This window comes from Callorhinus ursinus, unplaced genomic scaffold (assembly GCF_003265705.2).
Source record: "Callorhinus ursinus isolate GAN/ISIS: 27379988/994484 unplaced genomic scaffold, GSC_fseal_2.0 scaffold374, whole genome shotgun sequence".
Taxonomy (NCBI): domain Eukaryota; kingdom Metazoa; phylum Chordata; class Mammalia; order Carnivora; family Otariidae; genus Callorhinus; species Callorhinus ursinus.
The window spans coordinates 1-8,537 of record NW_027397429.1 but is presented as its reverse complement, the minus strand read 5'-3'; the positions used below and the strand labels follow the sequence as shown (position 1 = coordinate 8,537).

The 8,537-nt window shown below is 60.4% G+C and overlaps 1 protein-coding gene across 3 annotated transcripts; it reads left to right on the top strand.

Moving 5' to 3' along the window:
* Nucleotides 1-885: 885 nt before the first annotated feature.
* LOC112819251 (probable D-lactate dehydrogenase, mitochondrial) lies at nucleotides 886-6,430 on the top strand. Of its 3 annotated transcripts, none has more exons than XM_025866242.2 (11): nucleotides 886-1,008; nucleotides 1,750-1,862; nucleotides 2,092-2,233; nucleotides 2,441-2,582; nucleotides 2,708-2,867; nucleotides 3,132-3,331; nucleotides 3,426-3,554; nucleotides 3,656-3,783; nucleotides 4,331-4,421; nucleotides 4,509-4,620; nucleotides 4,695-6,429. In XM_025866242.2, exons 1-11 carry the CDS (start codon nucleotides 886-888, stop codon nucleotides 4,858-4,860), a joined length of 1,506 nt encoding a protein of 501 aa, XP_025722027.2. In that variant the 3' UTR covers nucleotides 4,861-6,429. The 3 variants fall into 3 exon arrangements, with proteins under 3 accessions (XP_025722027.2, XP_073746594.1, XP_073746595.1); XM_073890493.1 differs by having other exon boundaries at nucleotides 896-1,008; nucleotides 2,441-2,578; nucleotides 3,182-3,331; XM_073890494.1 differs by lacking the exon at nucleotides 3,656-3,783 and having other exon boundaries at nucleotides 896-1,008; nucleotides 4,374-4,421; nucleotides 4,695-6,430.
* Nucleotides 6,431-8,537: the final 2,107 nt, after the last annotated feature.

The following is an 8,537-nucleotide window of genomic DNA, read 5'->3' as shown; positions in this document are numbered from 1 at the left end:
CACGGGGTCTTGATTTGAGCTAACCAACTGTAAAAGAGACGTTTTTTTGAGACAAGCCAGTGAAGCAACACGCAGAGAGTGGAAATGTGAATTCATTCAAACGTGGCTGGGGAGAAGGACCCAAGTAGGAGTTTGTATTCGTGATTCAATTGAGAAGAAAAACAAAGCTGGGAATAGCTTTATCTTAGTAATGTTAGCAGCATGCTTCTCCAAATTTGCTGTGGAAGGAAAACGGAGCTTGGAAGAGCTTCAAGAGCGGCAGCCCCATCACTGCAGGATGGTTCTGAAATCCACCCAGCGGGAGGGTGGAGATGAAAGGACAGCTGGCTTTTCCTTTTACTGAGCTGGTGAACTATAACGCACACTTAGCTTTCCTCTTCCAGGGAGCCTTCCGGGCTTACCTCACCGCCCTACTCCATCCCATCCCTGAAGTTGGCTCCATGCACTTCCCTCCTCACAGTCCTGCTCTCGGTCTCCTCTAACTGTGACACAAGCTGAGACTTGCAGGGTGAGAGAGACAAAGCGTGTGCGCCAAGGCCCTGAGATGAGCTGGAGCTCAGGGGATACAGGAACCCAAAGGGAAACTGGAACTCAGACGCCAAAGAGGAGACTGGAAGGAAGTGGGGTTGATGGAGAGGAGAGCAGGGACCGGCGGGACGATTAAGTCCATGGCAAGGAGCCTGTCTTTGTTCGAGAGACCAAGGGAAACCACCGCAGAGCGTTAAGCCCGAGAAGCTGCTCTCCTGTTTCCCTTTGTGTTAGGTAAGCCTCACCTCTCCTTTAGGAGTACTGACACGCGCCTGCTGCTGTGCCTGACTCAGCAGGGTCTGGCAGGGCCACCTTAAGGCCGCGTCACCTTAAGCAGCCCCACCCGCTGCACAGCCAATGGGCTGGTGCGGCCACCTGGCCACCCACCTCAGTGTGCACCCCGCTATGGCCTGTCTGCTCCGCGCTGCTGCGACCTGGGGGCTGTTCCCCTGGAGGGGCTACTGCTCCAGGGGAACGCAGGTAGGTGGTGGGTGGGGGGGGAAGCCCGCTGGAGGGTGGGCGGCCAGATGCCAAGTTTCCGCCAGGCTCTGTGCTGCATCAGCACCCTGCGACCTTGAGCAGAGGATCGCTGGGCTCACTCTGCCAAGCGTGGGTGTTGAGTGAGATGGGCCGAGGCCCCCCCGGCTGCCACAAATGGGACTGTAAATGGGGTGTAAAATCAAAAGCATATGGGCTCCAGGGCGCCCTCTCTGGGGCTCCCAAATGTGCAGACACATTTTGAAACAATGCCTGGGAGGTAAAAATGTGGGAGGCGGCGCCCCTCTGGACTGGCCAGGAGGCTTTCCATTCCCATTCTTTCTTTATCAAACTCAGCATTTCTCGGTGCGCCTGGGGCAGTGTTGGAGGACGGGCAGAGATAAGTAACCCTTCCGAGCTACTAAGGCAGGGCTGGCTACGTTATGGAACCCTGTGACGTTCCTTTTTGTAGAGTGAATCTGGCTCCTATTTTTACCCAGGTGGTGTTTTTTCCCCACGTGAAACATTGATCTCGATGGTTCTGTTCGGAAAGGGGCATTTTTGTAGAGTGGGTTTGCTTCCAGTGGGCGCACTGGCAAGGCCTAGCGGTGCTGGCCCTCGGGGTGGTGTCAGTGGGGCTGGGGTGGGGGCAGAAGTGCCGGCAGCCCCTCCCCCACTCCAGGACCTGCCCCCGGAGCCCCAGGGGCCTCTGAGCGACTCTGGCGGCGTGTTTCTTCTCTGCAGGGCGAGCTCAGCAAAGGCTTTGTGGAGGCTCTGAAGGCAGTTGTGGGGAGCCCGCACGTGTCCACCGCTGCCGCCGACCGTGAGCAGCATGGGCACGATGAGTCCATGCACAGGTTTGGGGGCCCCTCCCCCACCAGAGCCCTGGGCTGGGAGTAAGGGGCCCGGGCTGTCTTCTCCCCCACTCATCCGACTTAGGGGGGCTCTGGCGTTGTCTGCCCCTCCTCCACACCCATCCCTCTCCCACCATGTAGCCTCAGGCCCTGTGATACCTCGGGGCTCCTTGGACATGAGCAGGACCAGTGGGTACCATGCTCCCGGAAACTGCTAAGGGTCTGGTTCTAGGTGCCAGCCTCCAGGTGCTGTGGTGTGGCCGCAGAATGTGGAACAGGTCAGCCGGCTGGCAGCCCTGTGCTACAGCCAAGGAGTGCCCATTATCCCGTTTGGCACTGGCACCGGGCTTGAGGGTGGAGTCTGTGCCGTGCAGGTAGGCCCCCCCCGCCCCCCCCCGGGCTCTGGCCCCCTCCCACTTGTCACACTTGTGGCTGCCTCCACCCTGCCTTACCTGCCGTGGGCGGCGGGGGGCGGGCTCCCGACCGGATGCCAGGGCACCCTGGAGATGAGCTCCTGTGGAAGGTGGCCTGGCTCTGGGAAGATGCGGGTCCATCAGCTCTTTGGCACCGCTTCCTGCCAGGGCGGTGTCTGCATCAACCTGACCCACATGGACCGCATCCTGAAGCTGGATCCGGAGGACTTCTGTGTGGTGGTGGAGCCGGGCGTCACCCGCAAAACTCTCAACACCTACCTGCGGGACAGTGGCCTCTGGTTTCCTGTGGGTAGGCTGGAACTGGAGGCCCTTCCCTGGGGCCCCGAGGGTTACCAGGTGGCAGGGCTGTTCCCGGGGCACGAGGGGACCCCTCCATCCCCGGGCACTTGCCCCAGGCCTCACTCTGCCCTGCAGACCCAGGCGCAGACGCCTCGCTCTGCGGCATGGTGGCCACGGCAGCCTCCGGCACCAATTCTGTGCGCTATGGCACGATGCGGGACAACGTGCTCAACCTGGAGGTGGTGCTGCCTGGCGGCCGGCTGCTTCACACCGCCGGCGCCGGCCGGCACTTCCGGTGAGCACCCTCTGCCCACGGCAACGGCCTCCTGGATTGGTGGGCCAGGCCAATGAGTCCGCCCCGGTCTGAGACGCAGTTCTTCCCGCGCCAGGCCCAGCTGGGGCTGCGCAAGGAACAGCGGTGGTGATGGCAGGCTGGGCCGACGCCCCCACCTGGCAGGGGGCTGGGGGACGGAGCTGGGCGTCCGGCTCGGGCTTGTGGCCAGAAACCCGTCATCTCATGGCTGGGCGCTCACCCACCTTGTGTGTCCCCGGGGCCTAGGAAGAGTGCAGCTGGCTACAACCTCACGGGGCTCTTTGTGGGCTCTGAAGGGACACTAGGACTCATCACAGCTGCCACCCTGCGCCTGCACCCTGCCCCCGAGGCCGCGGTGGCCGCCACCTGTGCATTTCCCAGCGTCCAGGCGGCCGTGGACACCACTGTTCACATCCTCCAGGCTGCACTGCCTCTGGCCCGCATCGGTGAGCTGGGGACTGGGCAGTCCAGGTGGGCTTCCCGGAAGAGGCCCCCTTTGAAGTCTGGGCCTCCCCTCACCTGCCCTCTCCTCGGCCCCAGAGTTTCTGGATGAAGTCATGATGGATGCCTGCAACAGGCACAGCCGGCTGACCTGCTCCGTGGCGCCCACACTCTTCCTCGAGTTCCACGGATCTGAGCGGGCACTGGCCGAGCAGATAGAGCGGGCAGGTGTGCTGGGGTGCTGTGGGGTGGGGGGGCACAGGCTGGCCCTGAGTAAGGCCCCGTGGGACCACCCCCCTCCCGCCGCGCCCCCCCCACCCCCCTTGCAGAGGAGATCAGCCAGCACAACGGAGGCTCCCACTTCTTCTGGGCCAAGGGGGCCGAGGAGCGCAGCCGGCTCTGGGCGGCGCGGCACAACGCCGGGTACGCCGCTCTGGCCCTGCGGCCGGGCTGCAAGGTGAGTTGGGCTGGGGTGGTGGCGGCACCCCCAGCCCGCCACCCTGTTGTCCCGAGCAGTAGCCTGAGGCCCACCGTGGGCAGCATTGCCCCTACCCAGCTGTTTCTCAGATACTGTCTAGTGGGGAAAGTAGTTGTCTGCCAAACCCTCAGGAGGGAGCCCCCGCCTGGGCACAGGGACAGAGCAGGTGCTCTTAGGGTTTGTGAGGCTGGCTGGAGAGAGATGATGAAGCGGAAGGGGTCAGCCAACAGGAAGGGGACACTGGGCTCCAGGCAGCACGTGCAAAGGTTCGGCCTCGTGGGCTGCTTGGGGCCCTGCACAGAGCGGGGCGGGGAGCAAAGTGAGAGCTGGGGAAGCCTCCGCGGGCAGGGCAGGGCAGGGCACTCACTCTGGCCATTTGTCCAGTTGTCCAGGGGAAACAGGCCTAGAGAAAAGCAGCTAGTTTTTGTGGGTGAGGCCTGCTCTTAACCTTGACCACAAGGACCTCTTAACGTCCGGGCCGGCAGGGGGTGAGGGGGGAGAAGCTCACAAACCTGCCCTCACCTAGGGCTATTCCACTGACGTGTGTGTGCCCATCTCCCGGCTGCCAGAGATCCTGGTGCAGACCAAGGAGGACCTGAAGGCCTCGGGACTCACAGGTCCGCATGCCCCCCCGCTGGAGCGCCATGCGGGAGGGAAGGAGCTGGGCTGGGCTGGGGCAGCAGCTCTGTCCTCTGGGCCCCCAGGAGCCATTGTTGGACACGTGGGCGACGGCAATTTCCACTGCATCCTGCTGGTGGACCCAGAGGATGCCGAGGAGTTGCGTCGGGTCAAGGCCTTTGGAGAACATCTGGGCAGGTAAGAGCAAAACCCTTGGCTGGCGGGGTCGGGCGGAGGAGCACCCTGCTGAGGATCTCCTCACTGCCTCCCAGGCGGGCACTGGCACTCCACGGGACATGTACTGGGGAACACGGTATTGGGCTGGGCAAGCGGCAGCTGCTACAGGAGGAGGTGGGCGCCGTGGGCATGGAGACCATGCGGCAGCTGAAGGCCACGCTGGATCCCCGAGGCCTCATGAACCCAGGCAAGGTGCTGTGAGGGGCTCCAAGCCCTTGGCCCAGCAGCCCCCAGACAGTGGAAACCTCCTGTTCTGGAACCTTCCTTCTCGTCACGGAACAGTTCTGTCTTGGCCCAGACCTGCAGGGGTCCTTGCCTGCCTTCCCCTTGGTCAGAGCCTCCCCGCTGCCAGGGGCCAGGGGCAAGGCCTCAGGGACTGAGCTCTCTTAGCCCTACTCTGCCTGCCTGGTGACAGGCACATGCTTTCCTGGTGTAGGTGTCCTCGGACCCCTGAAATAAACTAGAACCCCATTTGCAGCAGTCTGGACATGAGCAGACAGTGCCTGTGAACGCCCTCCTGTGCCTGCCCTCCCTACCCCTCCTTCAGGTTCTCTGACCTTTGTTCTTGTCCCTCGTCCCTCGTCCCTCGTCCCCTGCCTGTCCTCTGACTTACTGCAGCCTGGGAGGGGATGGTGCTTAGGCTACTGAAAGTCGCTTCCAGGGACCCAGGTCCCTGACCCATCTGCTGCTGGTGAGAAGACCAGTGCCTGAGGGGATGACATCATGGCCCGTGGCCGACATCCCTCACGACAGGCCACCCACCTGAGCCTGGACTGGGCCTAAGAACATTCTGAACATGTTCTCCAAGTGGCTGTTGCCAATCAGTGGAAATGGAAGTGAAATTTTTCTCCTTGTGTTATACTGCTCCATGCTGTGATGTATCAGGTTACTAGCTTTTCCCCTCCAGGCCAGGATCTGCCCTCCCCTGGGCCTCCCCCAGACCTTAGGATCCCTGGCCAGACCGCTTGGTCCGTGAACTTGTCGGTTGTTCCCAAGCCCACGAGAGGGCGCCCAACACCAGAGCATCCGCACTGGGCAGCGGCACCCAGGACTCACCTCTGTCCAGGGCCTAGAGCTCCCTTCCCTGGGTCCCCCTCACTACTTCCCCGAGGTTGGGGTGGGGGAGGCTTGGTGTCCTGGAAGCCAGTCTCTAAACTCCGCCCCAGGAGCCCATCATTCGGGCCCATATCCCTTGGCCCCTGAGCAAAAGTGCTGAGTGAGCAAAGCAGGGAGACTGGTACCCTCCCATCTCCCCTTACCCCCACAAGCCACCGTTGAGCTCCTTCCCTGCCTCCACCCCTTGGACCCCTTCCTGCCTCTCCGATCAGCTGTCCAGGCCCTGGGCAGAGGCTGCCCTTCTGGGACTCCTCAGCCCAACTTGGTTCTTGGAAGCCACTCTTAACGCTGGACTGAGCCCAGTTTGCTCCTCTGTGACATTTCTAGCCCGGAGCCACGAGCAATCGCTGGGCCAAGGGGGTGGTGTGGGGGCAAGCCTCACCGGCTCTCCCCAAGCGACCCCGCTCCATGAACAATCTAAGCGTCAGCCGAGCATGTCTGGACACACAGCTCCCTGGCCGCACCCCCCACCTCCACCCGACTGCCTCGCTCCTGAGCCCAGGGGAGAAGTCCGCAGTGGAGGTTTCTCCCCTTACTGGGGATGGCTCTTCTTTGATGAGCTGAAAGAACAAGCACACTGTTCACTGAAATACCAGCCCCTGAGGACTCAAGTGACTATTTTTGCCTTATTTGCTTTGTGTGTGTACTTTCTGGGGAACCATCTGGAATTGAGTTACACATCTCTTGACACCATTTACCTACAGAATTCAGCATCTATCTCCTAAGCATAAGGACCTTCTAAAAACCTCAACACTGTTAAATGGCTGCTAGATGAACGGTCTTAGGGAGGTGCTTCTGGCCAGGGAGCCCTGCAAAGTGTGCTGGGCCCTTAGCGGAGGGAGGGGGCAGAAGCCTCCTCGCAGTTCCTGCCGGTTCCCTCCCCTCCCGGAAAGACAGAGCTTGGGAGAACTGCCCGGATGGAGCATGAATGACAGACCAGTCCCACCCGGGAAGCCTGCACCAGCCCATTCCACCCCCGCCAGAGGAGCTGGCGGCAACCGGGGTGGAATCGGAGAACACCACAGCCAGCAGAGGGCTGCTGTGCGGTGCGCTGGGTGGGAGTGCAAGTCGCTGGGGGTGGGGACAGGGACCAGCCCCAGGAGCCTGGAATAGCCCCCGGCCGTGGGCTCCAGCCTGCCCCACTGGGTCATGACCACTTGGCTCACCCAGGGTGCTGCCAAGGCCACAGGGCCTAAGCCACCAAGGTGGTCACAGAAGCCTTCGCCTGCAGGCCCAGGGGTCAGGCAAGGAGATCTCCAGGGCCAGCTTTGCTAGAGGAATTAAATTTAGAACAGGGAGACACAGTTGCCAGGCAGAAGCAGGAGGTGCTGTGAATAGAACAGTGCTCTTTGCAGTGACAGACTACCAGGGAGCCTGCTATGCATGTGGCAGGGGCTTCCGGGCAGATTCTCTGACCCTCACAGTGACCTCTGAGCTGTGCAACATTGTGATCACATGCGATCGAATCTGAAGTTCAGAAGAGCAAAGTCGTCTCCCCAGGATCATTCTGCCCGACAGAGGAGCTCACATGCAGACAGTTCAGAGCTCATGCTCTTGCCACCCTGGGGATGATTGGTCCCCGGGGGGGGGGGAGGGTTTTCTGACGCTCAGACCCACAAATTCTTTAGCATTTCTCTGAACATGCCGAGCGTGCCTGTGCCTTGGTTCACACTTGCCCACTGGCTGCAGTGCCCTTGCACAGAGTAGGTGCTTCGGGAGGCGTGTGACATTAGAGCACTGTAGACAGGGCCTGGGGAGGCAGAGCCCACAGAGGCAAGGGCACTCAAAAGGCCTGGCGGGGGGGTGTGGGCACAGAAGCTTGGAGGCATCTCCCTCCAGAGCCTTCCTCCGCAGGTTCTGCAGGAGGCTCTGGAATGCCGTTCCAGGAGCCCCTCTGGCACGGTGACAGAGGCCGGGCATGCATCCCTACCCCCTGCTCTGAGCTTCCCGCCCAGCTTGAGGTGTGCCAACTCTTGTGAGCCCGGAGTGGCTGCTTCTAGTTCAAGGGCTCTGAGCTGGCTCAGCCCCAAATCAGGGCCTCTTTCTGGGCCTCAATGAAGCATGCCCATGAGTCAGCACTGAGATGCAGACTGAGCAACAGGCAGGGCAGGACGGGACGTGGGATGGGGAGCTGAGGAGGAAGGCGGGGACTGGGCCGATACCTGGAAGAATCCGCATCCTTGCAGCCTCCACCGGCCGCAAGATCTTTTGCCCCCGCAGATCTTTCCTGAAGCGTTCTGTCACAACCACTCCACGGGTGATGGCAGATGGACTCCATGATGCTTGGGAGGGCCAGTAACCCTGAAGGACTCGGGTCTGACCTGCCAGGTTCCCTCTGCCCAGGCATGACTGCTCTGAAGACCACTTCACACTCCTGTGGTGCCAAGTAGCAGCCTGGAGGAAGGCTAAGGAGGTAGGTGAGGGAGTGGGGGATAGGCCTTCAACCCCCATTTCTTGATTGTTTAACAATACCTCATTAAAATAAAGCCACACAGTGCATCTTTTATTAGACATTTTAATACCATATCAAAACACCTTGACTAATGAAGAAAGCTTTTCCCCCAAGCTTTGAACATTTTTTTAAACATTTTATAAGGTTTTTTTTTTTTTTGTATTTTAATATATAAATACAGAAACCTATCTTGCATGGGCTGATGCCCCGTGTGAACATCAATGGCTAAAATGTTCTCAAACAGAGTGCCTGAAAACAGGGATAACTGTACATATTCCTTTAATAAGTCTTTTATCTGTTTAAGTTTTCC

Excerpts from the sequence above, each read along its gene's own strand:
- LOC112819251 (XM_025866242.2), top strand. The coding sequence starts at position 886 with ATGGGCTGGTGCGGCCACCTGGCCACCCACCTCAGTGTGCACCCCGCT. Across the intron at positions 3,332-3,425 it reads ACTGCCTCTGGCCCGCATCG|AGTTTCTGGATGAAGTCATG; the intron begins GTGAGCTGGGGA and ends CCTCGGCCCCAG. Across the intron at positions 3,555-3,655 it reads CGAGCAGATAGAGCGGGCAG|AGGAGATCAGCCAGCACAAC; the intron begins GTGTGCTGGGGT and ends CCCCCCTTGCAG.